General features: G+C 46.6%; 1 protein-coding gene across 3 annotated transcripts in view; it reads left to right on the top strand.

The window, feature by feature from the left end:
- Positions 1-1435: 1435 nt before the first annotated feature.
- The window catches only part of ACVR1B (activin A receptor type 1B), a 31763-nt gene continuing 15028 nt past the window's right edge, over positions 1436-18170 (top strand). For 2 of the 3 annotated variants that reach the window (XM_060024805.1, XM_060024800.1), the window contains exon 1: positions 1436-1559. In XM_060024805.1, the coding sequence (XP_059880788.1) occupies positions 1469-1559 (91 nt within the window). In that variant the 5' untranslated portion in view covers positions 1436-1468. Of the gene's footprint in view, positions 1560-17584; positions 18159-18170 lie in introns of those variants that run through there. The other variant, XM_060024801.1, reaches the window with a different exon arrangement.

Raw genomic sequence — 18170 nt, forward strand, 5'->3', positions numbered from 1 at the left:
TTTTTTCTTTATATGAGGAGGGGTGTTCTTCAGGTTTGTGACAACTTCAAAGGTGGGGATTCCATTTGAGAAGCTCCCCCGTACCCCAACTCCCACCTTTGGTCATCCTCTCCACCCTCACATCTCAGATGATGAAATTGTGCTTAGAGAGGTTAAAAAGCTTGCCTACGTTTTCATGCCAGTTAGTAAGAAAAGGAGGTTTCAGATCCAGAACTCTGGGTCCAAAACCCTGTCCTTTTTGTGATCTCAAGCGCTTTTTCAAGCTAAGGAAAGTGAACTCTTTTCAGAAAGATATGGGTGATTCAGTTTACCTTTTATAAGCATTTTTTTTCTAAATTTGAAAGTAACACTAGCTTATTTGTAAAATATTTAGAAAATACTGAAATGTTTACAGAAAAAGTAAAAAATTATTCTGGTGATAATATTGGCAATTTCTTTTCAGTCTTTTTTCCATGCAGATATATAGTGTCAACAAAATTAGAACAGTACTGTAAATAGTTTTGTATTTTGCTTTTGCATGTAACATCTCGTGGACATTTTCTCACGTCATTATTTTTATAAACATAATTTTTAATTACTAAATAATGCTCCATCATATGGATGGGCCATAATTTGTCTTCTATTATTGAGTACTTGTTTCCAGCTTTTTTACAATGATGAACATGCAACAGTTAACATTTCTCACAAATATTTGTCCTCATCTCTGTTATTTCTTGAAGACAGGGGATAGGGATATGAATATTCTAAGACATTTTATACGTAATGCCAAATTGTTTACCAAAAGGATTCTACCTGCAGCAGAGTGGGAGTGCTTCACACGGCACCCTCACCAAGACTGAGTACTGTCATTAAAAAGCCCGGTATGTTCTGAAAAGGGGCATCCCATGATTCGATCACACAGGTGGCTGTGCGTCCCGCGGATCGCAGGGGGGCCACTTGGGGCTGGGAGACTAGTTAGGAGACGGTTGCGACGATCGCGATGGGACGTGACGGGAGCCTGAGGCTAAGCAGTAGGGATGAAGGGAACGGGAACACGCACGGCACTCGTAGAACATTCGATGCGGGGGATGGGGGTCGGTGCCGTTAAGATCACGCTGCGCTGCGGGGAGCGCAGGACAGAGCAGAAGTCGCGTGTCCGGCTCGGCCTCCCCCGCGCCGCGCTCTGCACCCACGGGTGAGGTTGGCCGAGGCGCGAACCCCTCCCACCCCTTTAACTGGGACACTCCCCTTTAAGGCGGGCGCCCGCGCGCACCCGGCCCCGCCCTTCGGGGGCGCGCGCGGCGGCCGCGGCGCCGGCTCCGCCGGGAGTGCACGTGCCGGCGCCGGGCGGAGAAGAGGGAGGCGGGAGCCGGGCCGCGGGAGGAGGGGAGGCGCCGGGGGCGCGCGCGCGCGCGCTGGGCGCTGCTGGGCTGCGGCGGCGGCGGCGGCGGCGGCGGCGGCGGCGGCGGCGGCGGCGGCGGCGGTTACTATGGCGGAGTCGGCCGGAGCCTCCTCCTTCTTCCTCCTTGTTGTTCTCCTGCTGGCCGGCAGCGGCGGGTCCGGGCCGCGGGGGATCCAGGGTGAGTCCCGGGGCGGGGGCCAGGATGGAGAGGGCCGGGCGAGGGCGAGGCCTCGCGCAGCGGCCCCTGGCTACAGCGCGCCCCCTCCCCACGCACTCAATATGGCCGGGCGGGGGGCGCGGGGGAGTCGCGGTGACCCCCAGTCGGCTTTCCCCGATCCCCGAGGCGCGGCCGTCCAGCCGGGACCGAGCTCACGCCGGGCCCCTGGGGACCCGATCCCTCTTCCCGGCGAAACTGGATTCGGGGAGCTCTCGGGGGTCGCGCTCCCAGCACCCCCATGTTCCATAGAGGGGAGTGCGGGCTTCCTTCCCCAATATTTGGAGGTCCACGTTTCTGCCCCTCAGCATGTCCAGGGGCGGTGGTCTTCATTCCCTCTCTCCAGATGCTCCTTGGGGGGCGCCTTTTCTCCCGCCAAGATTGTGGGGCTCGGGCGATGGGGTCTTCGCCTCTCCGAGGTATCCTCATGTTGAGAGTCCTTGCGCACCTCAGATGAAAGGGGAAGGGGTCTCAAACCTTTCCTTGAGCTCCTGCGTTCGGGGTGCCTCTTCCCCTCCTTCTCCTTCCCCTCTAATGTTCTGGGAAAGCGAGTCACATTTCCCCTTCGCGCAGTCCCTTGAGTTCAGTGGGGCCAGCCCCCCCACCCCTCCAATACACATGCCCCGCGGAAGCTCTGTGGAGGCAATGGGACCAACAGGGCCCTAAACGTTTTGGGAGCTTGGCTTTGGAATCTCTCGAACCCTAGGAAACCTAGTTCCAGAACAGTTAATCTGCATCTAGGTGTATTTGCTTTTCACCTCGCCTCTCCCACCCTACCCCAGGGGGCCCATTCACTTCGTCACTTTGTGGATGCCTTTCAGGTGACATCCTAGAACCTGCCTCCCACCCCCAAGATCATTTAAAGACCCCAGCACTGGAGCGGCTCCCGGCCCTTGGGCAGGATTTATTTACCTTCCAGCACAGCCCCTTCCCTACACACTCCCCCACCTCACACACCCCTTACCTTCCAAACCCCACAGGCTTCTGCTCCCTGGTAGCACCCGCACCCTTCCCGCTGCAGAGGTAGCCCCTTTCTGTGGGACACTCAGCTGGGTGTCTTGTTTGTGAGGCTTGGGGGGCTTGAGGAGAGCAGATGAAACCCTAAAATATTTAACTTAAGGGTGTCGTCTCAAATGCGTGTTGGCATTGGGGTAGCAGATGAAGGTTATGCTTGGCAGTTATATTGAACTGATTATTGACCCACAGATAGATGTGGGAGAGCTGATCCAGGTCTGTATCGGCTCCCGATGTACAAAGCCTGCTGCTTTGACTTCTCAGCAGCCCCTAACCTTCCAGCAGTGGGAGATCAAATGTATGTCCTGTGGCTCTCTTCTCTCCACTAAAAAGAATGGTTCTTAGGTGGGTTCTGGCTTCCTTCGTAAACCAGACAATCAACAAAAGACCTCATCCCACTTTGGAGTCTCAAAAACAAGTTCATTACCTCCAGCCTTGATATTTGTTCCCAGTGGTGCAGCCTGTGTGGTGGGGTCTTTGTTCACAGGCTAATGCTTCTGCTAAGGCGCCTCATGCGTGTTCCTGGGTCTTCGCCGCTCTGTGGCATAGGTAATGTGTCGTGGGGTCTGATAGACATGGTGAAGGTGTATGTACACAGTCTGACATTGGTGGTAAATTAATGGTTTTCATGAATGTTGTTTACTGGGCCTTATTATGGGCCATGTTCTTGGAGTGTGTAACACGATGTTATTTCTCTAGTAGGGTAGTAAGTAAGGAGACTCAGCCTTCAGGTTTGTTATTTTACATGTGATGAATAAATCTTTAAATTCCTTCCATAGGAATTTTTATCCTGTTCCTAATATATCCAAGATTTTTAACAGCCGTGTCCCTGTTGGTTTGGTGTAGTGTCTGGTGGGATATTTCTTGTTGTGAGCCTTGAATGTTTAATTGATAATCCAGCTGGTTCTGAATGGGGCAGAGTTCATTTTCTGTAACCTTCCTGAAATGGATGTTGTTGGCGTGAGGATGGGTGGGCATAATAGGAAGTTGCTTTCTTTTTTTGGTAAATTGGAAATAAGGTTGTGTGTCCAGCAAGCATTCTCGAAGGCCTTTAAATTTGGCCAGACACTACAGTTTTTTCCGGGACACATCTAGTTGCCAATAGTGCATGCTACAGAGACCACTGTTGCAAAAGGCTTCAAGTAAGACATCAGTTCTGGGAAAATAGAGGCTGTGGGATAACAAGAAGTTGATTGCTGTCCTCCCCTGCACTTCCTCTGTTGTGATCCTCGAGGCGGGCTGGAGGAATGGCAGAACCAGCCAGCCCTGCTGCCTGGTACTTGGACAGGACATGAGGGCAGCAAGGGGTCGGTGTCTGCGCTAAATAGTGAACTAATGTCGACTTAGTAAAAGGCCAGTGATAAGAAGCATGAGTTCCAGGTTATAAACAGCATCATTTGATAGGTGGGCCGTGTTTTAAGGCCTGCCTTGGGAATTTTCACATTAGTACTTGAAAACGTAAAATTGAATTAGCAGGGGAGCGTGATATTTCTTTCTTAAGACAAAGGCAACAAGGGAGACATTTGAGGTTCTGATAGGAATATTTTTAATTTCTGTGAGTAAACTAAAAATTTAATTTCAGGCCAAGTCGTGTAATTTTGTTGAGTGGACATGAATTCGAACTACGGTGAAAGTGAACTCTCATAGAGAAAAAGAGAATCTCAGATTAGTTTTGTTAAGAGCTCCGGGAACAGATGTGATTAAAACAATAAAATGGCTACTCTGGTTAAAGGTTAGAGCCAGATGGAGGGAGGAGGCTGGTTTCCAGCCCCTGAACTTTGCTCCCTTACAGGTTGTCCTTGAATGAGGCACTTAACCTTTCTGTGACTGCCTCAGTTTTGCCTCTGTAAAGTAAGGAACTAGTCTGTGCCGCTCTTATTGGGACATTTGTGAGACTGACTTACTGATAGCCAGTTGGCTGGGAGGTATTTTTAGACACAGTTTCTGACTTCAGAGACCAGGCAATGTTGGGTTACTTTTTATCTTATGGGGCAGAGTAATTCTTGGGATTGATAGAAGCATCATATGTCACAGTGTGGTTAATTTCTTCTTCTTTGTGCATTTCTGTGGACCCGTTTCAGATTTCCTCAAGTTAATTTCTGTCTCTTGACAGGCCCTTACATCTTAGGCCGGGCAGCATACCTTTGCTAATCAAAGGCAGTCTGGAGGGAGTGACCTGCTTTAGGCTTTATTGGTTTGGCAACGTTTTAATTCTTACGCAACTCCGGGTATGTTTATGGCACTATGTAAATGTTACATAAGAACATGGAGGCTGAGAGGTGGCCAGAATGGTGCCTGTGAACACAGGAAGGTTAGACTGAGGACTTCATCTGAAAGGACCTTGGGAATCTGCAGTCAGTACAGGAAGAAGCTGCGCTTCATTTTTGTCTAAAAACCTTTTTAGATGATTGTGTCTTTCAGGTGGACTACTGTGTTATAAATAGGTGTATTCTCCACCGGTGAGCTAATTGTAACCTTGCTACCAGAATATGAATCAGGAGGTGATGATGAGGCGCTGCCTCTTCCAGCATGGCCTGCTGAAGCTGCTTGTTGCATTTCGGAGCACGAGTTGAATTGCCTCGCAGTCTGTTCTCATAATAACTCAGGAGTGCGGGGTGTTGAGGTGGAATGGAATTCTCAGTCCGCGGTGCTTGAGATCTTCTTTATTTTTGAAGGTTAGATTAGAATACTGGAGTGGCTCTTTTGTTTTAATTTTGAAATCCTTATTGTTTACTGTTCAGTTTTTGCTCAGAGCAGCCGTGAACATTAATTCTGGAATCCCGCCTCTTTGTCTCGAGTTCTTGTGCTATTTGTCTGTTACAGTAGGGTTGATGTAAGAGGGTCTTACCTCATTTTCCTCTCTGTATTCACAAGAAGAAAATCCTGGAGTCCTTTTGCTCATCAGTTCCCCCCGATGCTGGAAGTGCTGCGGGCCTCCGGAGCCCATCAGTTCCGCCTGGCCTAGGAGTGTCCAAACCTTTGAAGGGAATCGGCTCCGGAGCCGCCAGTCCCCGGCAGTCTCGGCTACGTTTCTGTCACTCTGCAGGGGCGGCATCACGGCCAGGTTCGAGTCCAGCTCTCGGGTTTTGCTCTCCTCAGCTTCTCTCACACGTGGTTCAACCTGCGGCTGGGCCTGGAGGCAGCGTCTCTGCTCTTGCCTGTTCTCTCTGCCTTGCTGGCTTTTCCGTCGCGGATAAATACCGTTCCAGAGTGTAGCTTTCTTCTTCCTCTGTAGGTCTCGGGAGCTTGGTGCAGCTGTGCAGCTGCCACCCCCAGCAGTCGTACCTGCCCACGGGTGTCTGAGACAGCGCCACTTCAGGCAGCTCTGGTGTTCTTTTCGGGTTTTCTTCTCTCTCCACTTAGTCTGAAGCCTGCATTTGTCTCGCTAAATATTTTGAATTTAACACAATGAAAGTAACTGCCTTTCCCTTTAAAGAATCAATCCCCCTAATATTTACACAATTACATACAGGAGGTTTCTTTATTCATTCGGTTGGGTATGTGCCTGGAATGGTTCTTGGCATGAGGAGGTAACAGGGAACAAGGTGGACAAGAATCCCGAACTCTCATGGAACTGACTATTGCAGTGGCTCAGACCGAAAATAAATGAGTAAACACAGTTATCAGTCATGAGGGCTGTGAAGGAAATAAAGCAGGATGGTGTGCTGGAGTGCGCGGGGGGCTGCCACATCACATCCCTGTCCGCTTCACTGTTTCATCTGTAAAATGGGGCTAATCCAGTCAGGTCGTGTTATTTGCCGTAACTGTGTTCTGTGAGGCCCACTTGAACACAGGATTCGCAAATACTGGACCACTGCTCCTGGGGGAGACACAGGGTTAGTTCCCTGCAGCTGCTGGTCACACGTTTTCATCAGCTGATTGGTACATAACCTTGTGTTGTTCGTGTTTCTGTTTAAAGACACCTCATTTAATTTACATTGTTGACTCAATAACATTGAACTCAGGGCCAAGAGCACTGTAATGCGTGCCTGAATGAAGCTTAGTCAGTATATGTATTTTCTTTCTCGTAAGGCACGTCACTGTCTTCTCGAGCTTCAGAACACTAAGCTACTGCTCTTGGGGGCTGTTTTAAACAGTGAAATCACCAAGAAAAAACACAAAAAGCCTGGCACTGAACATACCATGAGAAGGACACATGTTAACAGCATGAGCTGAAACAAGAAGCCAGAGCATTGCCTTGTTCAGCCTCAGTGGGAACGTGTGCATCGGGTGACTCAAAGTTTTCACCACTCTGCGCATGTCTGCAAATGACCATGAAAGCACTGAGAGTATTGATTTGGGGGTTCTAAATAAATTTTAGCAAGTGGGCAGATTCACAGATACGAATCCATGAATAACGAGAATCAACTGTATCTTGTTAAAAGCCATACAATGATTGTGGCAGAGAGAAAATTATATCATGTGGAATTCCCAGGATTCCTGAATGGTTTCACTGAACCAAAAGTTTAATGTGTACAGTTAGGAGTCCCGTTTCCAGCCTGTGAATAAACTAAACAGGTATATATATACGTATATCGAATACTGCTACGGTGATCTAAGGGTTCCTTTAACCCTTGAGCACCTACCATATACCTGGCACTGCTGTAGGTGCAGGGATACAACAGTAAACAAAAGGAGACAAATGCTTTCCTTGGTGAAGTGTACCTTCTGGCTGGTGAAATGGACAATAAAGAAATAAAATACAAGGTGATTCTGTCTACCACAGTCCCCCCGCTGCTCTCCTCTCCTCAAGTTTCCTAGCCTTAGGTATATACACACCTTTTCCCAGTTACTCAGTCACGCATGAATGCAGGTGGTACAGTTGACCCTTGAGCAACGTGGGTGTGAACTGCATGGGTCTACCTATACTTGGATTTCTTTCAGTAAATACAGACTAGAGTACTGTACGGTCCAAGGCTGGTTGAATCCGTGGGTGCGGAACCACAGATCCAGAGGGATGATTGTTATGTTATACTTGGGTTTTTGACTCCATGGTGGTCAGTGCCCCTAACCCCTGAGTTGTTCAAGGGTCAACTGTGTTGTGACGGGATTAAATCAGTGCGCCTCCAGATAGGCAGGCTGTCGTGGTGGGCCTGACCTAATCAAGCTAGCCCTTTGAAAGCAGAGCATTTTCTCAGCTGATTGCAGAAGAGGAAGGCAGAGATGCTCCAGCTGGCTTGGAAGAAAGTAAACATCCATGTATGAACTGCCCATGGGAGCCACGTGAGCAGGAACTGCAGGCTGACTTCAGGAGCTGAGTGGTCCCTGGCCATCAGCGAGGAGGGAAACGGGGGCTTCAGTCCTTCTTCCACAGGGCATTAGAGTTCGGCAGCAACGAGTGAGTTTGGGAGAGGTCCCAGCCCCAGATGAGAAAGCAGCCCCGGCTGACATCAGTCATGCTGTGCCTGGACTTCTGACCTACAGAAACTGTGAAATAGTAAATAGGTGTTGTTTTTAAAAATGTGTGTGTGGTGAGTCAGATGGTGATGTGAGGAGAAGGAAAACAGGAGAGGGAAACAACAGGACTCTCCCAAGATAGGCTTGAGGCGCCTTGAGACCTGTCATCCCATGGATGGACCTTGCATGTGGAAAGAAGTCCTTTGACCACCTGTGGCTTTCACCTACTGCCTGTTACCTTTTCCTAGATATCTGTGAGTGTTTGGAGGAGAGAGGAGATTATGGGTGCTTTGGAGATAAACTTTTCAGATGGTTTTGATGTTTTGAGTTGAGGAATCTGTGAATTGAAGGATATTTTTTTTAATAAGTATTTGTGTTGAACCTGCCTTACCCCGAATCTCTGCATATTGTCTTGGTGTATGTTTGTAGACATTACATTCTACGCTTGTAGTAGATAAGCTTGAATCACATTCAGTCAACGTTCATTCCTAACATGCAGGGCCCAGCTTAATGTTGAGAGGGATACTGAGGAACGACTCTGTCCTTGCCATTGAGGCGTTTACGCACAAATTGACTTCTGCTTGTTAGAAGAACCATAAAACCACAAAGAGCTCTGACCCTTCTCATTCCCTAGGATGACAGTAGTGATAAAAGCATCTGATCTACTGAATGTTTACTATCTACTCAAGTGTTACACGGAGCCTTTGTGCTACATCGCGTACTCTGTACAACTATTCTCTGAGGCACTCTCATCCCCATTTTACAGATGAGAAAACTGGGACATAGAGAGGTTAAGCAGTGGGCCTAAAGTCTGTCTGACTCCAAAGCACATGCTCTAAATCCTGTACTCTACTATGTGCTGTAATGACTATTAAAGTAGCTTTCTAACCAGTCCCTGCCTCCTGTCTCTCCCTTATGATCCTTCCTACCACTGGATTTAACTTTGGAAAGTGCACCTTCCGTGTCACTTTCATGTGGCCTCCAGGATCAGCTCCAGACCCCGTAGCCTGGCGTCACACCACAGTCCGTGCAGTCCGGCCGAGTCTCCCTTGCTGCCTCCAGGATCAGCTCCAGACCCCGTAGCCTGGCGTCACACCACAGTCCGTGCAGTCTGGCCGAGTCTCCCTTGCTGCCCTCGCCTCTGACTGGAACCGTGGCATTGTTGTCACATCTGTTTGCTTTGGGCCTCACATGCCTTGTGCTCTTCTTGGTCTTGGCCTTCTCTTCTTAGCCTAGTCCAAATCCAGCCATCCTCCAATGTGGGACCCACTTTGTCTTCCTCCTATCCCCCAGCCAGTGACTCCATCCTCTCTGCTTTTCCCTTTCATCCATATCAGTGGTATAGAGGTTCGCACTGGTTTATAGCTTTCTGCTTCTCCCACTCTCGCTTCTCTACCCCATAAAAATTGATGCTAGGAGCTACGTTATTTTTCTTTATATGTCTTCGTCCTATCACAGAGCCTTGTGTATTTTAAGTACTTAATAATTTAATTGAATTCATTCATCTCTTTTCCATCCTCTCAGCAAAATCCTAGGTAAATAATTCTAGTTCTGTCCTGCTGTAATTTTATTGTCTCCTGTATGTACAGTTTTTATCCCAGTCTCTCAGAATGCTGCAAACACTTGTGAGTTACTTGGAACATCCTAATCACACTTCCTACCTCACCTCTTGCATCTCTGTTTATTCTACTCTGTTTATTCTACCACCTGCCCATTTTATTCCAGCCAGATGAACTTGATCTCAGCCTCTTTAGTTTTATTCTCCGTCCTGGCTGATTTTGTTTTCTCCTTCATTGTCCCAGTTGCCTGAAACAGTCATTCCTATCCCTCTTCTCCCTCAAAACTGTGATGTACCCTGTGGCCTCTCCACACATCCATAGTATAGTAAGTAGGTCAGGAAGCAAAGAGGACTGCCACTGATAAGTACCCTCCCCTGCTCTGACGGGCCACGAGCGTGTCTGCTTAAGTACAGCAAAGAAAGAAAACAGAATGGTTGTACCTGTCAATATAAACGTGTCAGTAAAGGAGAAATACCAGGTTACTAGTAGGCAGCCTGAATGTGACAGCCGAGTCTGGACATTTAGGTCCCAGGAACACCGGACGTGCTCTGTCATAGTGATGCCACTCCTTCCAGCTTTACCTTGACGCTCTCCTGGGCAGCAGGTGGGCCCTTGCTAGGTGTTCAGGCATTTACAGTCAGCCATAAGTTAAGTCGCAGTGACAGGTCTCCTTAGCATAAACATCAAACGTCTTTTTCGAGTGAGAACAAAGCTTTCATTCTCTAGACCTGAGGCTTAAGGGTGACTTGTTTAAACAGCTCTCTGGGGTTGGGTTTGTCTCCAAGTAGAATGTCAGAAAGGCAGTTTGTAGAATAGATATAGTGTGGAGCTGGCTTTTCAAACACCTTTCTCTTATGCAAAACCCACTCTGAGACCTTTTCCCAGATTGAAATTAAACACCAAGCTTATCAAATGTCTTGTTGTTAAATCTGTGCGTTTTTCCCCCTCGTCATACAAATAGCTTCCTTTATTAAGTCAGTTACATTTTTTTCATAAGTGCTTTTTACCAGTATACTTTTTGGATGTTTTCGATACCACCAACTACACATGTAAAATTTGACTTTATCATGGCTCTTGGGTGCTTAAGACTTTTTGTTTTGTTTTATTTTAGTGTAGTTTTACAATCTAATTCTGATGATTGTGAAGGCTGGAAATGCAGCTTGATTCTTTGTTAGCAATAGCATCTGATTGCTGTATTTTAATGCAGGAGGACTTTTCTGCCTGGTACTGTGTCAGTTCTGCAGCCTCACCCGCTGTCTTCTCCCCAACCCCCCACCCCCTGGAGAAACAAACATTACCTCTACTTTGTGATAGTTTAGTGCCAGACACCTCCATTTTTAAACCCGATTCAAGATTTTCATAAACATTTTGGCAGTTGTCTAAATCAGTAGTTACTGAACAACTTTTTTCTTTCTTTTTTTAAAAAAATTTATTTATTTTTATATTTAGCCGCATTGGGTCTTCGTTGCTGCACGCGGGCTTTCTCTGTTTGCAACGAACGGGGGCTACTCTTCGTTGTGGTGCGCGGGCTTCTCATCACGGTGGCTTCTCATCACGGTGGCTTCTCTTGTTGCGGAGCACGGGCTCTAGGCTCGCGGGCTTCAGTAGTTGTGGCTCGTGGGCTCTAGAGCACAGGCTCAGTAGTTGTGGAGCATGGGCTTCGTTGCTCCGCAGCATGTGGGAACTTCCCGGACCAGGGCTTGAACCCGTGTCCCCTGCATTGGCAGGCGGATTCTTAAGCACTGCGCCACCAGGGAAGCCCTTTCTTTTTTCTTTCTGTCTTCTTAAAGCAGTAAAACTCTTTCAAAAATGAAAATGTAGACAGGTATATAAAACGGATAAAAGCATGTCCACTCTGGCAGAGCCCCTTCCCTCTCAGATTGCTAGGCTGAGATCTGTTGAATGAGACTTATTAATCATGGCGCTATTTGCTGATCACTGTGCTGGATACCAGTGAGAAAATGAAGCAGAGAAGGACACTGGTTCCCTCCTTTAGGAGTTTACAGGTTCCTGGGACTTGGGAAGGACACTGTACCTCCATTGTTTTTGGTATGCTCGTGTTAGGTTTTTGTTGTTATTGTTTTGTAATTGAGATTATATTATACATACTGTCTTACAGAGATTTATGGTATTTTAAAAATTGCGGTAGAACACATATAACCATTTTTAACCATTTTAAAGTATATAATTCAGTGGTGTTAAGTACCTTCCTAATGGTACACAGACCATCACCACTCTCTAGTTCCAGAACTTTTTCTTTACCCTGAAGGAAACCCAGTAACCCATTAAGCCAGCATTCCCCATCTTCTCCCCCAAGCCCCTAACAACCACTAATAATGCTTTCTGGATATTTAATATAAATGGGCCCATACAGTATGTGGCTTCTTTCAATTAACATAATGTTTCAGAGTTCATCCACAGTGTAGTGAATATCAGTAGTTTATTCCCCTTTATAGCTGGGTAATACTCCATCATATGAATATACCACATTTTGTTTATCCTTTCTATGTTTGGTGGACATTGGGGTTTCCACCTTTTGACGGTTGTGAATAGTGCTGTTATGAACATTCGAGTACAAGTTTTCGTTTAAACACTTGTTTTCAATCTTCTGGATATACACCTGGGAGTGGAATTGCTGGGTTACGTGGTAATTCGATGTTTAACTTACCGAGGAACCATCAAACTGCTTTCTATAGTGGCTGCACCGGGTTATGATCCTACTGTCAGTGTATAGGGTCCCAGTTTCCTCTGAGTCTGCACCAACACTTTCTTATGGCCTTCCTAGTGGGTGTGAAGTGGTTTTGATTTACATTTGAATTTGAAATTCATTTGCATTTGAGATGATGTTGAACATCTTTTCATGTACTTTTTGGTCATTTGTATATCTTTGGAGAAATGTCTGTTCAGGTCCTTTGCCTGTTTTAAAATTATTTTTTGTTGTTGTTGAGGTTTTTTTTAATATAAATTTATTTATTTATTTTTGGCTGCGTTGGGTCTTTGTTGCTGCATGCGGGCTTTCTCTAGTTTTGGCGAGCGGGGGCTACTCTTCCTTGCAGTGCACGAGCTTCTCATTGTGGTGGCTTCTCTTGTTGCGGAGCACAGGCTCTAGGTGCGTGGGCTTCAGTAGTTGTGGCACGAGGGCTCAGTAGTTGTGGCACGAGGGCTCAGTAGTTGTGGCTCGCCGGCTCTAGAGTGCAGGCTCAGTAGTTGTGGTGCACAGGCTTAGTTGCTCTGCCGCATGTGGGATCTTCCCAGACCAGGGCTCAAACCCATGTCCCCTGCATTGGCAGGCAGATTCTTAACCACTGCGCCATGAGGGAAGCCCTGTTGTTTAGTTTTAAGAGTTCTTTACATATTCTGGGTGCAAGACCATTACTAGATACGTGATTTGCAAATATTTTCTCCCATTCTGTAAGTTCTCTTTTCTTCACTCTTTTGATATTGTCCTTTGAGACACAAAAATTTTTTAATTTGGTGAAGGCCAATTCATCTATTTTTCTTTTGTTGCTTGCGTTTTCGGTGTGATATCTAGGAGACTGTTGCCAAATCCAAGGTCATGAAGATATACCCCTACTTTCATTTTAAAAGTTTTAGAAGTTTTCGGATATAAGTTTTAGCTCTTATATTTAGGTCTTTGACTTACTTTGAGTTAATTTTTGTATATGGTGTGAAGTAACGGTCCAACTTTATTCTTTTGCATGTGGATTTCTGGTTGTCCAGCACCATTTGTTGAAGACTAGTCTTGCCACCCCCAAAATGTTGTAGACACTCTTGTGGAAAATCAGTTGATGATAGATGTATAGATTTGTTTCTGGACTCTCAATTCTATTCCATTGATATATAGTCTGTACTTCGGGGAGTAGCATACTGTTTTGATAACTGTAGCTTTGTAGTAAGTTTTAAATCAGGATGTGTGAGCCCTCCAACTTTGTTCTCTTTCTCTTTTTTTTTCCTCCCAAGATCATCTTGGCTATTCAGGATCACAGAGTTGTGTAGAATTGTAGTCTTTGTTCTATCCCAAGTAAGCTGTAGGGAGTTTGGATAGGGTCCATGGAAGAATAATTAAAATAATCATGGGTTGTAATAGGCTGTTCTTATCAGTTTGGCCTGCCTGATAGATGCTGTCATCTGGTAAGATGAGGGCTCAGAGGCAGCTTATGATCAAGTTGTAAAATCATGAAGAGGAAGGGTGGCACGGGCTATTTGGGCACCACATTTTAGCTCCTGTAGAACTAGAAGGTTGCCCAGTGAAGCTTGGAAGAGGCAGGTTTAGTGTCCCTAAATGGGACCCTGTTCCACGCTAAATTGATGAAACTTACCATCCCCAAGGAGCATATACATAAGCTAAAAATCATAGAAACTGTAGCTTTAAAACATTCGTGGACCTTCATCTACCAGCACAAAGGTGGGTGTCTTGCAGCATGCCTCTTACCTTTTGAGGTCGGTGCCCCCACCCTGCTCCTCCCACATCCTGTCCCCCGGTGATGTGGATTGAGTGGCTGTGAGTTTAGTCCTGGATGGTGGTTCTTGGGAATTTCCAGTGAGCAACAGCCTTACTGTATCCTCCTAGAGTATGCCGTGGGCAGGAGAGAGGGGCCTGCGGTGGGGGTGCCTTTGCTCAGGCCCCGTGTGTTAGTGCCTACATAAGATGCAGTGAGACAGAGCCTGCCCAGGCCGGGACTTGTCAGCCTTCCTCCAAACACATCCTGTCTCACGAATCAAATTTGCTTTGACATCCTACCACAGACCGCCTCCTAATCATACTTTGGCACCATGTTCAAATCCTGCCAAAATGTCTTTAGTTCAGGTTTGACTCGCTTGTTAGTAACAAAATGCTGTGCTAGTGAGAATTGCACTCTGACCACTTTTTAATTGCTTTTCTGTAGATTGATTTTGTTCCTCTTCTGCCATCGGCTTTCCTAATTGTGTTGTTTCTACTACGTGACTCTTTGGTGATGGAACACTGGGAGTTTTAGGTATGTGTTGTCTATGTACACATGTGTAGTAGGCGGATTTCACTTGATGAGTCGCTATGAAACAGATTATAAAGGGCTGTTATCATTAGTCCAGATTTAACTTTTCAAAGAAATCACAATTAGGTTTGTGATGTAGTGTACTAGTGGAGTTTTAGTAAATTCAGATGTTTTGTAATCTTATTGTCACTTACTTTGTTTCAATGAAAAATGAATATTAACAGAAGACAGTTTAAAGACTAGTCTGTCTTTATAAAGTTCAGGAAAAGGTATATGGAATTAAAGCAGAACTTCCCAGTGTTGAATCAGTGATCCAGACAATGTGAATTTAAAAACAAGCTAGATTCAGATTTCAAGTGGAGGATTTTAGAGGTCATCTGGTTCAACCCCTTCTTTCTGGTTAATGGTGAGGAAAATGAGGTTCAGGAAGGTTAAATGAATTGCCCAAAACCACGCGACCAGTTACTGGCAGAGCTGAGACTCAAACAGCAGTTCCTTGCTGTGGTCTTGCTGTCACTTCCTAATTAGTGGTTAGAGAGACACATTGTACATGGATGTGTTTACTTGAGTTTTACATTGAAGGGAGGGATTAAAATTCATTGAGCATCTATTTGCTGAGCACTTTTTAAATCTCTTATTTCATGTAATTCTTACATAGTCCTGTGAACTAATTAACAGTCCCACTTTACAGATTAGGCAGCTGGGGTGCAGGAAGGTTACTAACTTGCTCAAGGCCATGTGACTAACACTAGAGCTGGTATTTGAGCACTGGGTCTGTGTGGCCTGTTCCTGCCATGATGCTCTGCTGTGGCTCTAGTGAGAGTAACTGAAACCTCTGCAGGGGTGTGGGCAGTAGTGATGGTTATTGCAAAAATAGCTTTTTCAGACTTCTCACTCTGTAAAAGCAGAGATGTACACAGATGTGAGCAGTCTTCTCAGCGTACCCACGGCACTTAGCAGATGTGGGCTGATCTTCATACCATCTCTGTAACATAAATGGTATTTTCTGGCTGGGCGGCCGAAGCCCAGATAGAGTCAGGGGCTTATTGCCCAATCCCTTATCACAAAGCCGCATGGCCCTGCTCCCAGTTCCGTCCTTCGTCCCGTCTAGCATAGATTTCACCACTTTTGTTCTTTCCTGTCTTACACCAAGATTGTTTAAGTACTTCCCAAAAATAATGAGCCACGTGTGGGTGTGCTCGTTCTCCAGGATGAATCACTGTGAAAGAGGCCACGAACCAAGGAAAGGAGAGTGCGTGTCTGGGAGCAGAGGCTCTGGTTCCCTGCCTGCTAATTGACGGACTCTGAAGTGAGCTGCTTTTCCAAAGGCGGCTGCGGGTCTGGCCCGCGTGTCCCACTGTGCTCAGAATAGCCCTCTGGGAGTTGTTCGCTTTCCCTTCTTGCTTCCCAAAATAGACCTGAGGCTGTTCTCATCGCCGGACGTCGGGGCGCGTGTACTGAGAGGTGTGCGCGCCACGGGGACCCCTTTTGTGCCTGAATGTCCCCATTGACACCAAGAGGAATGGGCGTTTGCGCTCGTGGATGAGTAGTCAGGACTCCAGGGTGAGTCAAAGAGGTTTGGGCTGAGTGTTCTCAGAGTCGCAGAAGTAAACTTCAGTTAGCAAGAAGAAGGAAATTTAGGAGGAGTTTACTTTTAAAATTCCTTTTATGTTTGGGATCCTAGTCTAAAGGGTACCTGCTTTAAACTTCCTGCCTTTAAAATAGAACACTACCCGAGCCCTTCAGCAGGTAGCTGCGTGTTTTGGAATTTCTCCCAGAAGAAAGGGTTCTGATCAGACGCGGTGAGAAAAATCCCACAGGCGGTGCAGTGGAGATCCACACTGTCCACTTACCTGTCTGTGCTCGCCCTGCTTTGTTTCCTCGCTGGGGATGGCAAGGATCGTGTCACTTACAGAAAGCCTGGGGAAGGAGGGGGCTGGACCCTGAGATATTTGGAATCTGTCTTTGGACTTGAAAAGCCAGGAGATGCCTTCCAGTGTTTTAGAGGAAGAGACAAAGATAGACTGTTTACAGCCGAAAGGGGTGAGTTACGACAGGCTGGTTTTTCACGGGACTGGTCATAAATGTCTCTTCTCCAGGGGCCATAGTTTGAATATGTTCCCTCTTGGGATCCAGATAGTATTGGCTTAGTGTCCAGTCGGGGCCTCGGGTGGGCCCTGCATCCCCGCTGGGTGAATGCTTCGTTCAGCACTGGGAGTCCCAACCTCAGTATCCTAGTGGCTCAAGCCACCCTCCTGCCCATCCCAAGGGGTCAGGGCTGGGTTAGGCTCATGGGAGACAGTGCTGGGGAGAACCAACGGCTGCTGTCTGTGCTATTCTTGTTAGACGGATAAATAAAGGATTTCAGATTCCAGGGCTGCCGAGCTGGCTTTCAGAGGCACCAAATTCATTTACAGTAATTTCCTGTCAACAGTGCACACTTACGGATAATACACACCCAGCCAAACTCACTAGTTCCAGAGATGATTGTGTGCACTACCTATTTGAAAGAAAAAAAAATTTATACATATACATATATATATATATATATATATATATATATATATATATATATATATATAGTGCTTTTAAAAGAGATATCCAGGGCTTCCCTGGTGGCACAGTGGTTAAGAATCCACCTGCCAATGCAGGGGACACGGGTTCAAGCCGTGGTGTGGGAAGATCCCACATGCTGCAGAGCAACTAGACCCGTGCACCACAACTACTGAGCCTGCGCTCTAGAACCCGCGAACCACAACTACTGCCTGCGCTCTAGAGCCCGTGCTCCTCAACAAGAGAAGCCACCGCAATGAGAAGCCTGCACACCGCAACAAAGAGTAGCCCCCGCTTGCCACAACTAGAGAAAGCCCGCGCACAGCAACGAAGACCCAATGCAGCCAAAAATAAATAAATAAATTTTTAAAAAAATAATAAATAAAAAAATAAAGTGATATCAGTTGTCTTTCCGAATGGGTTAGATTTATTGAGCACTTTCTGTACGTTAGCTCATTTAATCCTCACAGTGACTGTATGAGGTAGGCACTAATATTATCTTCTTTGGAGGGTGTTCTTTTTGCCCCCTCTTGAGAGGGGCACCTGCTGGGGACTAAAGGATGGAGGAGGTTGTTGGACTAGTCGGGAAGCTTTTCAAAGGAAGTGACGTTTAAGCTGAATCTTAAAGAACTTGTAAGCATTAGCTGGGAAAAGAAGCATTGCAGCAAAAGCATGTGTGAGAGCACGTACACTGCATTCAGGAAACTGGGGGCGTTCCTGGTGCAGAGAAAGGAGATGGGGTTGATGATGACTCCAGGGAGCCCGGGTGGTGTCAGCTGGAGTGCGTGGGGAGAGGGGTCCTCTAGTCTCCCAAGGGAAGGTGCCTTCCTCCCATCCTCAGGCTTTCCTAGCCACAAAACAATTTTTTTAAATAAGTCAAAGTCTAAAAGTTAAAAAGGCAGTTTCTCTGTTTCTTGTAGGCATAAACTAGAGCACTTAGAGGACAATGGTGGGACCCAGAAAGCCTTGTTGTGAGCAGAATAAACAGGTGCAAAGGTTGGGCCCCCACTGACGATGTCATCTTTCTGGCCCCATCTCTATAAAAGCGCCTTATTTTGGAACATCAAGTATGCTGGGGG

This window comes from Delphinus delphis, chromosome 11 (assembly GCF_949987515.2).
Source record: "Delphinus delphis chromosome 11, mDelDel1.2, whole genome shotgun sequence".
NCBI lineage: Eukaryota > Metazoa > Chordata > Mammalia > Artiodactyla > Delphinidae > Delphinus > Delphinus delphis.